Source organism: Ursus maritimus, unplaced genomic scaffold, assembly GCF_017311325.1.
Source record: "Ursus maritimus isolate PB19 unplaced genomic scaffold, ASM1731132v1 scaffold_4, whole genome shotgun sequence".
NCBI lineage: Eukaryota > Metazoa > Chordata > Mammalia > Carnivora > Ursidae > Ursus > Ursus maritimus.
The window spans coordinates 3,377,720-3,395,760 of NW_024426552.1; the positions used below are offsets into that span (position 1 = coordinate 3,377,720).

General features: G+C 58.7%; 1 protein-coding gene across 3 annotated transcripts in view; it reads right to left on the minus strand.

Annotated features, from left to right (window-relative positions):
- The window catches only part of PDE9A (phosphodiesterase 9A), a 94,171-nt gene extending 76,365 nt beyond the window's left edge, over positions 1–17,806 (minus strand). For all 3 annotated transcript variants that reach the window (XM_040621874.1, XM_040621875.1, XM_040621876.1), the window contains exon 1: positions 17,666–17,806. In XM_040621874.1, coding sequence (XP_040477808.1) covers positions 17,666–17,734 — 69 coding nt within the window. In that variant the 5' untranslated portion in view covers positions 17,735–17,806. The remainder of the gene's footprint in view (positions 1–17,665) is intronic.
- Between the last annotated feature and the right edge of the window lie 235 nt (positions 17,807–18,041).

Sequence of the window (18,041 nt, forward strand, 5' to 3'; positions counted from 1 at the left end):
TTCCGTAGAGTAGGGGGCAAAAGGACGTATTATCTTGGGAATGCTGTCACACGCAGGCTCTGTTGCTCTAACCCATATCCCTGTATTGATTATCAACCACATTGAACCATATCCAAACTGCAACAAAAACTGGGGTCATATCAATTCAGATATGTATTAATGTATTAATTAGTTACTAATTAATAGTAGGTAGGAGTTAAAACTTAGATAGGCTCAGTGATCCCTGTGACTTCACTCTTGTTAGTTTTCTCTTCCGTTAAACACAGAAGGAAGGCTTTGGAAGATGAGGTCCCCGTGGACAGAACTGTGGGCAGTTCCTTTGCATCCCACGGAGCACAGGATCTGTCCATCAGGGACCACTGGTGCCCAAACATCCTCCCGTGCAAATGAGCTGAGGCTAAACTCTGCATCTGCTGGTTTATGTCACACTACTAATGATGCCAGTGTCGCCACCATCACCTCCACCACCACCTCCACCATGACCTTCTCCACCACTAGCATCATCTCTGCCATCACCTCCACCATGACCTCCTCTACCACCAGGATCACCACACCACCATCACCTCCACCATAACCTCCTCCACCACTATCACCATCTCTATTGTCACCTCCACCATGACCTCCTCCACCACTAGCACCATCTCTACCATCACCTCTACCATGACCTCCTCCACAACCAGCATCACCTCCAGCATCACCTCCATCATCACCTCCACCATGACCTCCTCTACCACCAGGATCACCACACCACCATCACCTCCACCATGACCTCCTCCACCACTATCACCATCTCTATCATCACCTCCACCATGACCTCCTCCACCACTAGCACCATCTCTATCATCACCTCTACCATGACCTCCTCCACAACCAGCATCACCTCTATCGTCACCTCCACCATGACCTCCTCCATCATCAGCAGCATCTCTGCCATCACCTCCACCATCACCTCCTCTACCACTAGGATCACCACACCACCATCACCTCCATCATCACCTCCATCAGGACCTCCTCCATCAGCAGCATCATCTCTGCCATCAGCTCCACCATCACCTCCTCTACCACCAGGATCACCACACCACCATCATCTCCACCATGACCTCCTCCACCACTAGCACCATCTCTACCATCACCTCTACCATGACCTCCTCCACCACCACCATCACCTCCATCATCACCTCCACCATGACCTCTTCCACCATCAGCATCACCTCCACCATCACCAGCATCACCACAGCACCACCACTTCCACCATCACCGCCACCTAACAGGATTGAGCCTCTGCTTGGGCCAGAACCCGAGCCAAATGCCTTACAAGCCCTGTGACCCTGGGTCCTCATAAGGACCTCATAAGCTTGGTGTCACCGTCACCCCTGTCATGGATGAGGACTCTAAGCCACAGAGAGAGAAGCTGGCCTGGCCAGTGTGGTCCCACATGCAAACTTGGACCTCCCTGCTCAAAGCCCAGAGACGGGTGCTGTGCTGACAGGAGAGCTCTAGTGGAGGTTTGCATGGGAGGTAGGGGTGGTGTCTTGGCCTCCTTGCTGCTGTCACTTGCCCATAATGATGTATGCATTCTCTGTTTGCCCTGTTTTCTGATTGCTGGTATTTCCGACGACATACTTGGAACAAATATTGACTTAGGCTCCCCTCCCAGAGGAAAATAAACCAATTTAAATTCCTTATCTTTTGTCTACCAAGCCGTGATTCATTTTCTGTGGCTTCTATAATCTACTAAGGTTTTACATACATTTCTATAAGCTTTTATAAGGCTTTGTCTGCCCTCGAAGCAAAGCAGAGTATTTCAGTCTGGCTCCTGGCCCTCATGCCAGACTCCAGGAGTCAGAACTCAACCCGACCAGCCCAGAGAGCAGCCAAATTATGACCCAGCCATGGATTTGTAACTCTTCTATCTTTGGAGGAGTTTAAAGGCAAATTCCTGTTGGCTTATCCTTGCCCAAGAATTACAAGTGTTTAATATGGAAGACAGGTTAAACAGAGACCAAGAGCAAAACCCCACCTTTTAGTTTTTAAATACTCGGGAAATAAATGTGTGACACTGAGGCAGAGATTGTAGGCTATCCACGTCTCTCTCCATCTATGTGCATCCGCAGTCTGTCTGCAATTCTCCTCTGATTATAAATTTCACAGACATAGAAATTCGAGCATATTATTCACCCTGTGTTGCTCCTTGTGTTTAGAACTCTGAAGGATAACGTCACAGTCAGAATGGATTACAGTTAACCGCCAGGCAGGCAATCGCTAAAATAAACTCTGTATTAGGCCTCATTTCCCTTTCCAAATTAGGAGGTATTTTTCGGGTCGGTGTGTTAAAAGAATATAAAATAAGAGCAGAAACGACCATTTATTACTATGTGGCAGACTCATTGCATACATTCTTCTAAAGAAGAGAAATTCCAGGCACCTGGCGGGCTCAGTCCGTTAAGCACCTTGACTCATGATTTCGGCTCAGGTCATGATCTCAGGGTCGTGAGATCGAGCCCCATGTCAGGTTCCACACTGGGCATGGAGCCTGCTTGAGGATTCTGTCTCCCCCCGCCCCACCCCCTCACATGCCTGCTCTCTCTCTCAAATAAACGAAATCTTTAAGAAGAGAAGTTCTGTGTGCTGGAAATGTCTGAGCACGAACAGCAGCAGAGCCCTTCGCCCCACCTGCCAGCCTGGCTGTCAGCACGGACCCAGCCAGCAAGTCTGCACCCCGGCATCCCCCCCTGCTGGGGTGGTTGTAAGCTCACTGTAGACATCATTCTGCATCATCTGTCTGCATTTCAGTGTGGACCCCTAACCTCCAAGATCCTTTCTTATGGTTCAAGATAGCTGCAGTGTGATTTTCACATGGAAAGGAAATTAACAGCCATCTCCTTTATCACTCCTCAGGGTGTCCCACCTGCGTCTTCATCCGTATCTCTCTATCGCTATGCCTCTAGATGTCGGTGTCTGTGTCTTTAAGGCATGCGTAAGGATCAGGACTATGTATTCTTCACCAAATAAATGGCAGGAATGGAAAGGGGACGGAACACGTGGACAGAAAGAGACTTAAGGAGACAGCAAACAAACCCAGTGTCTGGCCCGGTTTGGATCCTGACTTGAAAACAAGTGTGTGTGTGTGTGTGTGTGTGTGTGTGTGTGTGTGTGTGAGAGAGAGAGAGAGAGAGAGAGAGAGAGAGAGAGAGAGAGAGAGATGGCCCCCTTTCCTTTCTTTGCCATTATTTGGTGAAGAATACATAGAATCTTTGATCCTGAAAGCACGCCTTGGAGGCGGGTGTCATTCTTCCCATCTTGCCGATACCAAGGCTCAGGGAGTTTCAGGAACGTTTCCAGAGTCACACAGCGAGTGAGCGGCGATGGCCAGGAAGGGTGTGTGTGTCCAGCAGCGGGGTGATGGTCGACAAGGGAGCAGTGAGGAGCTGACGGCTCAGGGTGACAAACCACCGTGGGACGACGGAGGCCACCCGGCGCCCCGACGGAGCTCAGATACAGCACGCGTACAAAGCCTCTGGAATTGTGGGAGACCTAGTTTGGGCAAACACGGGGGGGCCCACATACCGACTTCTCTGCCCTTGCAGATCCCTTCTCTCCTCAAAGTGGGGTAATGCCAGCTGCACCTGCTTCGAGGCCCTGTGAGCCCCCACGGGGCCGTCTGAGCCCAAGAGGCTGGGGAGACCATCCGTCTCATGGGAAGAACTTTTCCTGAAGTCTGCGCTGTGGGTCACAGACCCCGAAGCCGGAGCCAGCCCTCCTGGGTCCACCCCCAGCTCTGCCCCTTGCGCACCCTCGGGCCATGGGCAAATTCTTTGTGGCACACTGTCCGCTTCTGAGGCACGCGGCAGGTGCGGGTGGCCTCTACAGAATCCTTGCAACGGTATCTGGTAGTTGCGGGCACCGTACAAGGGCTGCCAGGCAGCTGCTATCCCCGTTTCACAGGTGTGGAATCTGGGGGTTGTACACCTGGCATAGAGCAGGGCCAGACGCAAACCCGTCCGCCCATCCCAGGGCTGCCGCGCAAGCAGCAAGGCAATGGCAGGGGAGGGGGCGGGGGCGGGGGTGCGGCCAAGACACGCCTCTTTGGCAAGCATCGTCCCCCTCGGCTCCAGCGCACAGGAGGCCCTCAGCAAACGTCCATGAGGTGAAAGGGCTTGGGAGGCACAGTTGCTCAGCACGACGTGAGTTCACCCCATCAAAACTAATAGCAACATTCGGTGCGGGCGTAGACAGGGAGGACCCCGCTTATGGTGTGCGGCTGCGCACGTGAACGAGGGCAGAAGTGACCCGTCCGTGGAAGCGGGCCGGCCTGAAGGGACGGGAGGCCACAGGAGCAAGGAGCACCTGGCTGCCGGTGAAGGGGAGGGGCCATCCCCTCCCTGCACCCCGCCCCCACTCCAGACCCATGATCCCCGCTGGCTTTGGGGGACAGCCAGTATGGGAGGAGGCTTGGGGACAGGACGTGTGGCACAGTCTGAGGCCAGAAGCTCTCAGAACGGCATGGCCAAGAGCCTGTAGCACCCTTCTCTGCCCTACGTGGCCACGTCTCTGCAGACATGATTAGATGAAGGATCCTGGGATGAGATGAGGCTGGATCATCCTGGGGGGGGTACTTAAGTGAAGTCCCAAAATCACAAGGCGGTAGAGAGGTGTGAAGATGGAATAGAGAGTTCTGGAGGCTCTTGAGCGGTGTGGCCACGAGCCAAAGTGTGCTGACAGCCCCCAAGAGCGGGAGAGCAAGGAACGGCTTCCTCTCGAGCCCCCAGGGCAGCGAGGCTCTGCCAACGCCTTGATTTTGGTCCAGTGATGTGAATCCTGGACTCCGGCGTCTGGAACTTCGAGGGAATAAGTCTGTGCTGTTTGCAGGCGTGCCGACAGTGGGCACGTGCCACACCAGCCTTGGGAGCTGACGCAGCCCTGGCCTCTCAGGCCGGACTCTTCGCAGGGAGCGGGAATCCTCGACGCCGTGTGGGCACGGAGCGCACTCCGGGAGGGGCCAGGGGAGGACAGATTACAGACAGAAGCCCATCCCCTTGTCCCCCGTAAGAGCTGATGTGGGCTTGGGCTGGAGCAGGGGTGGGGGTGCTGGGCACAGTCTGGCAACGCGGGGGAGTTCCTGTCCTGGCTGACGACGTTCATTAGCAGGACGCAGCTACACAGACTGTGTAAACACCCCCCAGCTCAGGCTCCGGGCTGCCTGGGCTCGGCGGCATCTCAGAGCCTGTGTCCCCGTGCTGTGTCTTCGAGGGTCCGAGGCCTCCTCTGCATGGAACCCTTGTGTCATGGCCGATCCCTCCACTGCTCCCTGTCACTCTTCTGGGTCGCTCTGTTTTGTTTTTACTTCTGGTGTCTGAGGTCACTCTCCACGGTTATAAATAACGGATCACAGGGGATTGAAAATGCAAAGGCAGACAGCCGAAAGGGTAGGAAATGTGTGGAGGCGGAGCTCCTTCCCAGGACGGCTTCAAGGGAGGGCGTTTCCGAAGGTGTCTCTCTGGCTTCAATCTGCTTTACTTCTTGAGTTCCCGTTCAAATAAGAGGCGGCTCTTGACGTAGGGCCCCTGCAGTTCCCCGGCCGGGCCCCCACGTGGCTCTCCCGTCTAGCCTGTGCCCCTCCCCGCAGGGCCTTTGTCCAGCTCTGCTGTCTCAGGAGGCCGAGTGTGGGCCAGTGAGACTCGTCCTGGGGTCTGGGCTTCTTCATGCCTGGGGGGTAGGGGAAGGGCCGTGGGGAGGAGGGGGTGCTGGGGAGGACCACCCACAGGAGACCCCAGCATGCAACCCTCAGCTGCGCCGGGCAGAGCCAAGGAGGTGGCGGCAGGTGAAAAAACATGGGTGACACCTAGCCTGGGAGGCAGGAAAACCATCCCCAGCTGAGACCCCGAGCTCTGGCACCTCGGAAAGTGAGCACTGCCGCTCCCATCCTCTTTCCCAGCAGGAGGGGCATAGGGGACCCCGGAAGTGTGCAGCAGAGGGGCTGCTGGTGCGGGCGCTGGTGCTTCCTGGGCATCTTGGGGCGGGCCCACAGGTGGCCGCAGAGGCCTTGGCCAAATGGCAGGTGTTGGCCCTGAGGTTAGGGGTGGGGAGCAAACCCTGAGGGCTCCAGGCGACTTAGGCCTTGCGGCCCTTTCCGGAGAACCCGTCAAGGCTTTGGGAGGAAGGTGATGCATTTTCCTGCTCGAGCCTCCTTTCCAGGAATTAGAAGGGGGACTGTGACTTCTCTCCAGAGGATTCCACATGTCAGCACTATCTCCTCATCTGAGTATTTTTAAGTAACCCTAGAAATCAGTCACCACCCCTGACTTTCTTGAGACCCATGCTGGGGTCTGCACCTGCATGAAGCCGGGAATCCACACCGTGAGCTATGAGATAGCCCAGGACGAGCCGGAGAAGCAGGTAAAGTTTTCACGGCCTTCCGTCCATTTCCCCTCGGCTGTCATGGGAAGCAAAGCCCACTCCGTCCCATCAATGGCGGCCATGGGGACCCTTCTCCCCACACCGCTCACTTGACAAGGCCACAAGTTCCCAGCGCACGAGGCAGGCAAGCAGAGGGAGGGGCACGTTTTTATTCAAAGTTCTTTTTCATGACTCCCCTCAAATAAAATATAACTTTAAATCCCCTTCGAAATAATTGTAATACCCTGAGAGGTTTCGGGGTTGGGACAAGGATACCTCATCCTGCAACAGTCATGAGCCGGGGACGGACACAGGCGGTGGCAGAGCACGGGCAGCGGGGCCTGAGGTCCTCACACAGCCACCTGGCGAGCCAAGGCCAAGGACATGGAAATCCAAGACGCGGGAGAAGGTGGGCAGTTCGGGGGCCGCGGGGAGTGGAGGAGAAGTCCTTCCTTCCTGCCTCCTAGGGCCTCCTCTTTTTCCTTTTGTCTTTATTGCCTAGAAATTACATTAGAAAAACTGAACATAGTTTCCTGCCAGAAAAGAAGCATCTCTGAGCGTGGGTGAGGGGCCTCGAGTTCAAGTCGCCCCCGCGGTGGCTGGAGCGGCCTCCCCACCCTGCTTCTCGTCCTTCAGAGGCTGGCCTCCACCCACCAGGCTGAAGGCTCGCAGGCCTTCTGTGGGGCTGCCACATATCCCTCCAAAGGTCAGGGACTGCTCAGTGCTGCTGGACTCCTGGGGGTGGCGTGTCGCCAAGATGTAACCTCCGCCAGGGGCTGTGTCTCCCTGCATGCTGAGCCTCGGACCTGCGTGGGGCTCCCTCCTTAGTTCGATGCCTGGGATTCACAGCGGCTGGCTGAAAGCGGCCAACCCCCTGGCTCTTTCTTCCAGAAGCCAAGCCTGGCCCTTGGGGGGGCAAGTGGGGGCAGGAGGGGCCCCTTTGGCGCCTGGACCCACCTCGGCTCTAGGGCGGCCTCTCCGGCTGCCTGCTCTGTCCCCCCGGAGCACGTGCAGAGGGCTCACTGCAGGGGCTGAGGCCGAATCAGAAATCCAGCCCTGGGGGGGGCGGTCAGGGGGGGCAGATGGGGGTGGGAGGGTGGAGTGTTCCAGGAGGCCTGGCGTCCAGCCTGTGGCCTCAGCTTTTCCTGCACCAACACCCAGGAACTCCAGGGTCCCCCATCCCTGGAGAGACCGGTCACTCCTCAGCGCCTCCCCCAGCAAGGGCTGCCCGCTCTGCCGACGTCCAGACGCTACCTGCCCCTGTGTCCACGCAGCTCCCTGAGGCTGGGACCCATTTCTTTCACCTGTTCCAGCCCGGTTCCCCAGCACAGCTTCCAGAAATATCTGTGGGGGGAAATTCTTCGCTCCTACACTTCCCCACGCACTCCTTTGCTACGGGAAGCTCCTCTCTGGGCCCTGAATCCTTGGCACACTCCAGGCTGGCTTTGCCGGCGGGGCACAGATGACATCTCCCACCTCTGCTGGTTGGGGCACAGCCTTCAAATCCACACACACAAAACGGGATCAAATACATGCTGGGACCATGGCCATGCATCCGGGTGGCACGGGGCGGGGGGCAGTCTTAAGTTTAGGGGCTCCAAATGGTCAGGCACCATGGGCCATTGCTAGGGTCACATTTCCCAGCTCCTCTGGGGTCTGTTCTGAGCTCTGGATGTTCTGGGATCCACAGCGCCGATGGCGTGTTAGCCTTTGGAAGCTCCAGCGAGAGACCTCAGAGTGGGTATGAGCCTTTAACCACTGCTCACATCTTCGGTTTTCCCTGCGTGACGTTTATAGGACACAGCTCTGAGCGAAATCATTTTGGGGGCTTCTCCCCAAGCACTCTGGAAATGGCTGGAACTCCAGCCTGGCTCGCCAGCCACGCCCGCGGCCGCTGTCCACCGCCAGCTCTTCTGCACGCAAGCCCTGGGTTCGCTGCTCTTGCAAATGCAAATTCAACATGATTGAAGATCTCTAGATGATAACTTCAAACTGCACTGCCTCTTTCTCTGTTACTTGTAAGGCTATCAAAGTTTCTTTTAAAAATTCCCTAAGTCAGAAGCTGGGAGGGTAAAGAGCCTGAATCACCGGGCTCCATTAACTGCTTACAAAATAATTAGCTCCTTGTGCAACTGGCCCCCAGGATGACCGAACTCCATGTGGACGCCGTCCCAGCCACCCTACACCTCCCTTTGGTGTGCTGACTGTGGGGCAGGGTGGCGGCTTTTCCTTATGGTGGTGTCCCGCGCTAAACCTAGAGAGTCTTTGCCAAGTCCCACCAACTCCCACCATTCCACAGGTGGGCTCTGACTTTGTTTCCCTAAAGCACCCACCCACCCTCCGTCTCCCCCAGGGCTGAGCAGCTCCTCCAGGCTGCACCCGGGGGGCCGAGGGCATGTGGGGGAGGTGCGGCCAGCAGCCCAGTGGCAAACGTGGCAGCGAGCCCCCCTGGGGCTGCCATGGACAGCGACTAGCCCCACACTCCGCCAGCACAGTCCCCTTCAATAGCAAATTACCATTAAGTGCTGTGGGGATCACAACTGCTCCCTCCAGCAAAATACAGAAAGGCTGAAGCCTGGAACCCTCATGCAACCGGAGAGCTGGCGTGCATGCGGGGCTGGCTGTCCTAGTTCCTCCACGCCTGCCCGCCTGAGTGGCCACCCCACCACCCGCCCTCCGCACTGCGGTCTCCACAGCTCCACCTCTGAAACGGAGCAGAAATGAAAGGCATCCGTGGTCCCTGCTTTGGTGAAAAGACAGGGGAAGGAGGGTGGACTGGGGGCCACCCCCAGGAAGCCTGGTATCACCGAGCTGGAAGGGCCTTGCAGGTCACAGAGCACACCTGGACACGGGGGCCCGTGCTGGGACTGACAGCCGGCTGCCCAGGGGCCACCTGTCCCCCCAGGGAGCACGAAGCCAGGGGTCTCTGTAAGGCACTCCCAGCAAGACACAGAGGTTTGACTGCCTTACATCCACAGTGGGAATACATAAATTATAAACAAATAAACAAAAATAACAAGGACTTTCCATAGCACTCGCCAGGGACCGGCCCCGTTTCAGCACCAGACACACATTTACGCATTTAATCGGAACGACCATGGGAGGAAGATGCTCCCTTCACCCCACTTTGCAGATGGAGTCACTGAGGCATGTAAGTAACTTGCCCGGACACAACCTGCTTCGAAGGCAGACACACGTGCCCTTGACCGTGACATCACCGTGGCACGAACGCCCGGAAGGCCACCGTCCCTGAGCAGTTCACTCTCCCCGCCGGCAGCATAGCCCACCTCCCGCACCACACCACTCAGACGCACATCGCTGTCACCAGGAAATGAAGGAGGCTTTAGGCAAGAGTGTTTTCCAGAAAATTCCAGTAATGAGCCCACTGCCACAGAACTGTGCTTTGCAAAGTGAGGAAATAAGAACATGGATGATTGGGAGTTAAAGACGGTCAGGCAGGTTCACCGAGGGCTGAGCCAATAAACAGAACGTGGACAATACATGCGACGGAATATTATTTGGTCTTGAAAAGGAAGCAAACCACCCCGTGCCACGAGGATGCTTGAGGACACCACGCTCAGTGGAATAAGCCAGCCACGGAGGAACGAACACTGCGGGACCCACTCCCAGGCAGGACCCAGAGCAGTCAGATCCACAGGGACAGAGAGCAGACGGGGGCGCCAGCGGCCGGGGGGGGTGGCTGGGGAGTTCGCTTGTACCAAGGACAGAGGCTCAGTCTGGGAAGATGGAAGAGTTCGGGATGGGGGGGGGGGGACGGCTCACAAGAATGTGAGTGTGCTCGGCGCCACAGAACCCCGAAATGGTTAAGATGGTCCTTTTATCTGTATTTTGCTATAATTAAAAAAAAAGTCATGCGGGGCATCATCTAAAGCCAAGTTGCTGAGATGTTCTGGCTCTAACGGAATGTTCTAACCGGGTTTTCAGCAGTGCTGTGAGTGTCTGTTTAGGCAAATGCTCCCATCGGTGATTGGCTTGGGGACCCGGGGAGCAGATGTGGTGCCGTGGTGGAGGTGAGGGGGCTGGTGGAGAGGGATGGGTGAGGTCCAGGCAAAGAAACCACACTGTCAACTGTAGAGATGGTACTTTTTGTGAGGCTGCAGACATCTGGGGCAGCTGCAGCGGGCTGAGGAGCTGGGTGCTGCGTGGACAGTGGCCCGCCATGTGACTGTATACCCACCACGCCTAGGGAGAGGTGCAGGCGCTCCGTGCACTCCTGCAGGTGGGTCTTTACGTGCACTCTCTTAGAACATTCTTCTTCCTAAGAAAGATTCAGAACCCTGGAAATGCCGACCCTCAACCACCGAAGGGGGAGGAAACAACCCTGTGAGCTGAGCAAGTGGCTCCATCTCAATCCGCTTGAGGCCGGGCCATGGGCTTACAAACTGCACTGGCTTTGGGCCACGTCTCCCTGGGCTGGGGCGCACGCTTCTGTGGCGGAGGGTCATACTGGGCCAGGACGTGACTGCTCGGTGGCCACCTCTCATCTCATCATCCTTGTGGCTGAGGGGAAGGACGACGCAGGGGGGCAGACTTCCCTGGGCCTGGACCAGCTGGTGGGCTGCTGCTGTCCGGTGGATACTTCGGGGTCCCTTTGTGTCTTCCGTCCTCGCTTATCCCTTCCAGCCAAAGGCGTCCGCCAGTTCCCAGGAGTGTGGCCTGCTGGGTCATCGGGGGCCCGGGAAGCAGGCGACTGGGTGCGGAGGGCTCAGCCTGTGCCTCCTGCTATGGGAAGGGCCTCGGGGGCAGCAAACCCGGGACAGGGGAGTGGGGGCCCAGCCTCCAGGGAGCCAAGACTAGCATGTACCCAGTCCTGCTGTCCGCTCGCGGGGCAGTGTCCTGGGCTCCCCGCGGCCGGCTCTGCCGTCAGCGGCTCGACTGAGTCCGTTTCATCCTTCATCTGCCTGCCTGCTCACATCAGCTGTCTGATGGGGTCACCGTGCCCTTCGTCTGCTCTTGCCTCTCTTCCCTGATGACCAGAGCTGTAGTCCACACATCTCGGAGGCCGGCAGCCCCTAGCCCACAGCGGCTCGGCTCTGGGGAGGGCACGGGGCCTCCTGCCCAGGGCTCACATGGTCCTGTTTCCAGCAGCTTCTGCCAAGTGGGAGAGGAAGGTGCCCCGGACAGCAGGACCCGGGGGCCTGGGGCCTTAGCTCAGGCTCGCGGTGGGCCCTCATGAACCAGCGACAGGAGGGGCTGCCTCAGCTCCTTGCACAGTGTCCCCGGGGAGGGAGGGAGCCAGGGGCGGCACGCAGGACGTGCTGACCGAGCCTCCCCACGTGGCTGGCTCACCCTGGGCACTTTGCACATGACTCAGCACCGACTGTGGTCCCTCAGTGGGGGCGCCACGGCCACACCCACCTGCCAAGGAGAAGGTGACTTCCCTTGGGCTTCCCAGCTGTCAAGGGACAGAGCTGCATCTGCGGGGCTGTCTGTCCCTCCGCACTCTGAGTGACCACCCCTCCCAGACAGGGGGAGCTGCACGTGGTCTGAGAGACCTCCGCGTCATTATCTGTCAATCCTGAGGACATTAGTGGGTTCAGCCACACCCCTCCTGGGGCTCCGGATGTTGGGGATGAGCCTTCAGGCCACGGCAAGTGGGAAGGAGGAGGGAGGCCAGCATTCCCTGACTTCTCAGCGCCTGGGGCTGGGTAGAATCCTGCGTTTCCAAGAGCTTCTGTTTGCACAGCACCTGCTGGGCGCTGCAGGCCGTGGGGCTGATCTCCTTGTTCAGCAAGGGACTGAACACACCCGGTTCTTGTTAAATCTCGCCTCCCAGCTCTGACCCAGCCGAGGACAGCCAGGTCATCGCCAGCTCCCCCATTGCCAGCAGGCCATCTCCGGTTTTCCGCTGGAAATCAAGATGGTGTGGGATGACTCCTTCTCCAAACTTGGAGTCTCCAAACTCCCCTGCCTTGCAATCGGCTTCTGTTACCATGTCAGTACCGCATAAATATCTTAGGCTATAAACACTTAGAGGAAGATACACAGACGGTGCTGGAACTGCCGCGGATGGCCGGGATGGCCAAGGGGCGTCCCCGTCACCTGGCCGCGATGCAGGGCTAACGGGCGCACCCAAGCCCAGAGAACTCGCCGTGGGTCGGCCTGGCCAGTGGGTGGGCCCCGCGCAAACGGAGCGAAGATCCCTCCGCGGACGGGGCTCCGCTGGCTCGGAGCGTGGGCAAAGCAGGTGCACACCTCTTAAAGTGAAAGGAAATTGTCACTGGGCTTTGCCAGGTGGCAGGACAGACGTATTTTCCAGGAAGGGGAGAGGTGCCCATGAGCCAGGGGGACTCAAGGTCCTGCTGTGCTGACCACACGGGACAAGACAGGGGGCAGCTGCACCCTTCAAAAAATAGAAGACAGGATGGGCCTGAAGCAGTGCGGTCGCTATGTTTGTGCCAAAGGCAAGCAACGACTGTCGGGGAGCCTGAAGTCCCTTGGAGCGCGCAGGGGTGGAGCAGGTCAGGGGACAGAGACAGGCAGGCGGAAGGTGGCTGACAGGGCTGCAGAGGCCTGAGCTCCAAGGGCAGGGGAGGCCCCGGCCACAGAGAAAAACTGAGGGTCAGGGCCTAGTAGGCTCCGGGGGAGGAACCGGGGGCGGGGGCGTACCAGGCGGAATCCCGTCAGTGTGGACGCTGGCTCTCTGGGAGAAGACGGGACTGCTGAGCCCTCGGGGCCGGGGAGGGGACAGCAGTCAGCAGTGAACTGGGCACACTCTTCTGCAGATATTTAACTTTCCAAGTCTGCTCTTCCCTTTGGGTTTTCCTCATTCATTTCCTTATTTCAGAGTAGAAACCACTTAACAGAGTCAAGTGGCTGTTTGCTTTCCTGAACCTGAGTTCCAGCGGTGGAGTAAGGCTGGGGTTCCGGCTGCAGTGAGGCTGGGACAAGGACGCAGAGTCCAGAGTGGCTGAGCGTGGTCTGGGCCGACTGCCATGACCAGGGCACTGTCCCTGACGGAGCCACCAGGCCAGGGCCATGCACCCACGGAGGTGCTCCGTCCCAGAGCTGGTAGGAGCTCCAGAATGGCCCTTCCTGCCCAAACGAGGCTTCTCAGCAGCCCCAGCCCAGAGCCAGGCCCCGAGCTCACATGAACCCCACTCTTCTTCACTGGTAAGGTTATCAAACTCATGGCTGGACGTGCTACCAAGCAGGGCCCCTCCACCTCCCCAGTGCCAAGGGCATCACCATGGCAGCCCCGGGACATCCCAGCTGAGTGCACCCTCTCTCCGGATGTACCATGGGCGAGGGGGAGAAAGGAACAGGTCCTGAGGCCAGGTTCAGCAGAGGAAAGAAAAAAGCAAACCCTTGCGCAAAGAGGAGAAGCAGCGGGTTCTAGGGAAGAGTCCTCTGGAGCAGGGATCCCCGCTCTCCAGCTTTGGGGACCCTGGCTCCCGTTCCCTCCTCCTTCAACAGGAGCGGGGGAGGAGGCAGGAAGGGGACAGGTGTGTGGAGGTGAGTGAGGCTGCCCCCGTGGCCATCCAGCAGTTCCTAACCGGGGTCACCCTCAGGCTTTCCAGACTGCAAAAGCCCCCTCCCCCCCCCAAATGCCAGTCTTCACCAAGGAAGGGAGTCCACTTCTAGCACCACAGCCCTGCCCCACCAGCGGGGCTTGCTGTGTCCTTCTGTCCGTCACCGGGCGCCCTGCAACAGCTGTGGTTTACTATCTGGGAGCCCATCGCTCGGTGGAACAGAGTCGTGGGTGTCACGTTTGCATGGGTCCCAGCCCTCGGCACACGGTGGCTGTTTGATAGACCGTCTGGAGAGCGGGCTAAGTGATGGGTTTCGTCTGGCCGATTGTACGACAAGCAGCACTATGGGTATCCCCACCTTACACAGAGGTTAGGGACCTTGCCCGGGCCCCGGGGGTGCAGGGGAGGCCCTGGGAGCAGCCACACAGCTCTCTGCTGCCTTTGTGGGGGTCCGAGGGGGCACAGGCTCAGAGGGTAAGCCACCTCTCCCTCCAAACCCCTCTGCATAGCCACTGAAGGAGAGCCCGCAGATGGAAGATCGATCCCCCACAGCGGCCTGAGGATCCCCCAAATTCCCACTGCTGGTCTCGCACTGTGTCACCCTGGGCTGGTCGGTGAGTTGTGTGTCTGGAGTCTTCTTCATGTCTGAAAACACGGAACTAGCTATCCAGTGGTGGCAGTGGTTTCTTCAAGCACCTGGGACACCTCCAGGGTCGTCACCCCGAGTACGTCCTCAGACAGGGCAGGCGGCCTCCCTTCAGATGACCTGGGACTGTTCCCCCCAAGCTTGGCTGGAGCAGGTTACACCTGCAGGACTCACTGCTGTGAAGGCTCTCCCCCCACATTTGTGCCCTCTCTGGGGGGAGTGTGGGGGCCCAAGAGAGGGTCACTGGAGGGGCAGAGGGCAGGGGAGACAAAGCAGGGCCTTAGCCCCTCCCCCGCCCCCCAGCATGCCCGCCCCAAAGCAATGGGGTCTGTGACCTTCCTGGGAGAAGCACTCGGAAGGGTAAAAGGGAGACAGAACACGACCGAACCCAGTGCCTGGGACCTTAAGGAAAGAAAGCGTGGCCACAGAAAGCACTGCTGTAAATGCTCTCAGCAGAGACACCTGACGTCCCCACCATGCTGCTGGGTGTGAGGCGAGTGGCCCGTTGTCCTTTTCCAGCACAGGCTTGGAAACCCCAGATGCTTCGGCTCTCAACCAGGGCCTGGGACCTTAAGGAAAGAAAGCGTGGCCACAGAAAGCACTGCTGAAAATGCTCTCAGCAGAGACACCTGACGTCCCCACCATGCTGCTGGGTGTGAGGCGAGTGGCCCGTTGTCCTTTTCCAGCACAGGCTTGGAAACCCCAGATGCTTCGGCTCTCAACCAGGGCCAAAAGCCCCAAGGCAGAGGGCGCAGAGCAAGGTCAAGAACCACTAACGGGCGTTGAGGACTTGGGCGACGGACTTGGGCGACGTTTAAAGACCACAGCCTATCTGGGCCACCCCCTCCCCTGTCTGTATCAGCGAGAGGCCATCTGTGGACAGAGAGAGGGACTCGTGCGTGATGCCTGCCCTGTTCCCGCAGTGCCGCACGCACTCTGATCGTACGGTCTTGTGTCCTTCTCAGGACAGTCTATAAAGCAGATACCGTCGTCCCCCTTTACAGAGAGGGAGGCCAGCTCTGAGCTGCCCAGGGACTTGCTCCAGACCACAGAAGGGGGGGGAGCCAGCACTCAGCAGCAGATCCGGCCCCTCCTGGGGCCACGGCCTCCCTCCTGAATGCAGGTGTGCCTACAGGGCTGTTTCTCTGGACGTCACCCCAACCTCAGGTCTGTCACCTTCTAAACACCTGCCTGCCTGCCACGCCGGCACAGCTTGCCAGACCCAGCGCTCACCTCTCACCCTCTGGCACCTCTCTTCCACCTCCTACCCACTTCCAATCCAGCTTCCTGGGGGACCTTTGGGAAGTTCTCGGGAAGAAGCTGTCACTTTTGACCTGGTGGTGGCATCTCATCTCACCTCTTTCAAAGGATGAAAAAAGGCCAGTCTTTGAGAATTCTCATCTGGTGGGGTAGGAGTGTGTGTGCTTGTGCGTACGTGTGCACGTTTGCTTGTGTGCACGTGCGTGTGTGCTGGCATGTGGCTTTGTGCTTGTGTGTGTGTGGTTCGTGCACGTGTGCATACCTGCGTGCACACATGGTTTCATGCGCACGTTGTGCGTGAACACACATGTGCACCCGTGTGGGCACATGCAGGCATGTCTGTGCACGCGTCTGTACAGTGCGGCAGGGAAGTATTCAGCCGAGGGTCATTCTTCCTTTGAGGGGGCTGTTAAATCCTTGTTCGGTCACAGGTGCCGAGTCCTGGAAGTCAGGGGACCGGAGTCCAGTCCTCCATCTGCCGCTGACCAACTGCCCAGCACTGATGAAGCGAGCTTGACAACCTGGCCGTGCAGATGCTTCCTGCTCCCTGCTCTCTGATTCTATGAAAGCACCACCCAATGGAGGGGGAAGGGGAGTTCTCACTTTCTGGGATGGAGATGGGGATGCGGAGAGTGAGGGTGGCTGCTGGCAAGTCTATCAGCTGGCAGAAGCACTCAGAGATCTCTGGAGACACCCCCCTTGTCCCATGCCTGCTCTGTGACTGGCTGGGGCATCCCTCCCTGGCTTCCCGGCAGGGGGTGGGGGGGTCCTTGAGAAGAGCAAGGGGAGAGGTGGCAGCTTCCCTGAAATGTCCAGCTGAAGTTTGGGAGTGATTCCTCACTGTGGCTTTTCCCCAGGGGGGCTTCAGCAGGAGCTAAAAATCCCCCCTCCAAGCCAGCTCTCTTATTGTTCCTCTCTGCCAATCAGAAGCATGGGTCCAGGACGGTCTGGACTCAGGCCAGGGGCTTAGAAAGGGAGGGGCCAGGAACAAAGGGGGTCTGCTCTGGAAGCCTCTCCTATGAGAGTCAAGTTGGTTAAGGACACTGGACGTCTGGAGGGCTTCATACCTTCAGAGGAGGGCAGAGGGAACACAGGGTTGGTCCAGCCTGTCCCTCAGTCTCTCTGTGGGCCCAGGACGTACAGCAGCCTCAAGGACCCCCCTCTGCTGTCAGAGCTGACCATCTATCTGCCTGGATGGTACACGGAGGGTGCGCGGTGGGAGGACTGCGGGGCGCAGCCTTCTCCCAGCCCACCCCCACACCTGCTCCCCCCTTTGGCCTGGGAAGCACTGCCTGCCTAGGGAGGGCAGCGCAGCCTCGGGGCCACCCTCCGTGCCTCAGTCACCATCCCTGCACACGGGGGAGCCCGTCCAGGGCAGCCACTGACTCACAGCGATTTACTCCTAGAGATTCGAGGGAAATGAAAGGCTTCATGCACCGGCCTCTGAACATACAAACTCTGCCTGGTGAGATTTGTTACAAAGAAAGCTCTGCCCATGAAGTGGAAAAAAATACCCCCTTGTGGGTCGTCCCTTTCCACGGGGGGCGGCGCGTGGGGACAGCAGCTCCGCAGAGCCCTGCCGCCCCCAGCCGAAGTTGTCGGAGGCTGCAGCCCGGATCCAGGACGCGCGGACGCACAGACGACGGACCCCCACCCCGGCCGCCCGCCGTCGCTGCGCCAGGTTCCCCCACCCGCCGCTGCGACCCCCGGCGCCCAGGGAGGGGCCACTGCGCGGGATCGCACGGTGGGGGCCAAGCACCACGCTGCGGGCGGGGGGCACAGCGGGGGAGGGCGTGAGCACCGGGGGTCGGGGGACACGGCGGGGGGGGTGCAGTGGCGGCCGCGGTGCGGAGCTTGGGGAGGAGGTTACCTTCTGAATGCGCCCATCGATGTCCAAGTAGATGGCCTTGGGCCGGTAGCTGGAGGAGCCGGATCCCATCTTGCGCCGAGCGGCTGCACTTGGACTTTTTACTGTACTTTCTCGTCGCCAGCCGCCGCGGGAAGGGCGGGGAGTGGGAGGGAGGAGGGGGCGGTGGCGGGAGGATGGAGGAGACCAGCCAACCAGAGCGCCGCCGCACCGGTGCGGGTTCGGGCCGCCGCCTCTGGCGCGCGCGTCTAGGCTCGCGCTCCGCCTCCGGCCTCGGCCTCCCTCCTCCTCCCTCTGCCTCCCTCCTCCCCCTCCTCCTTCCCCCATTTTCCTCCCACCCCCTCTTTCCCTCCTCCGCCTCCCTTTTCCTCCCTATCCC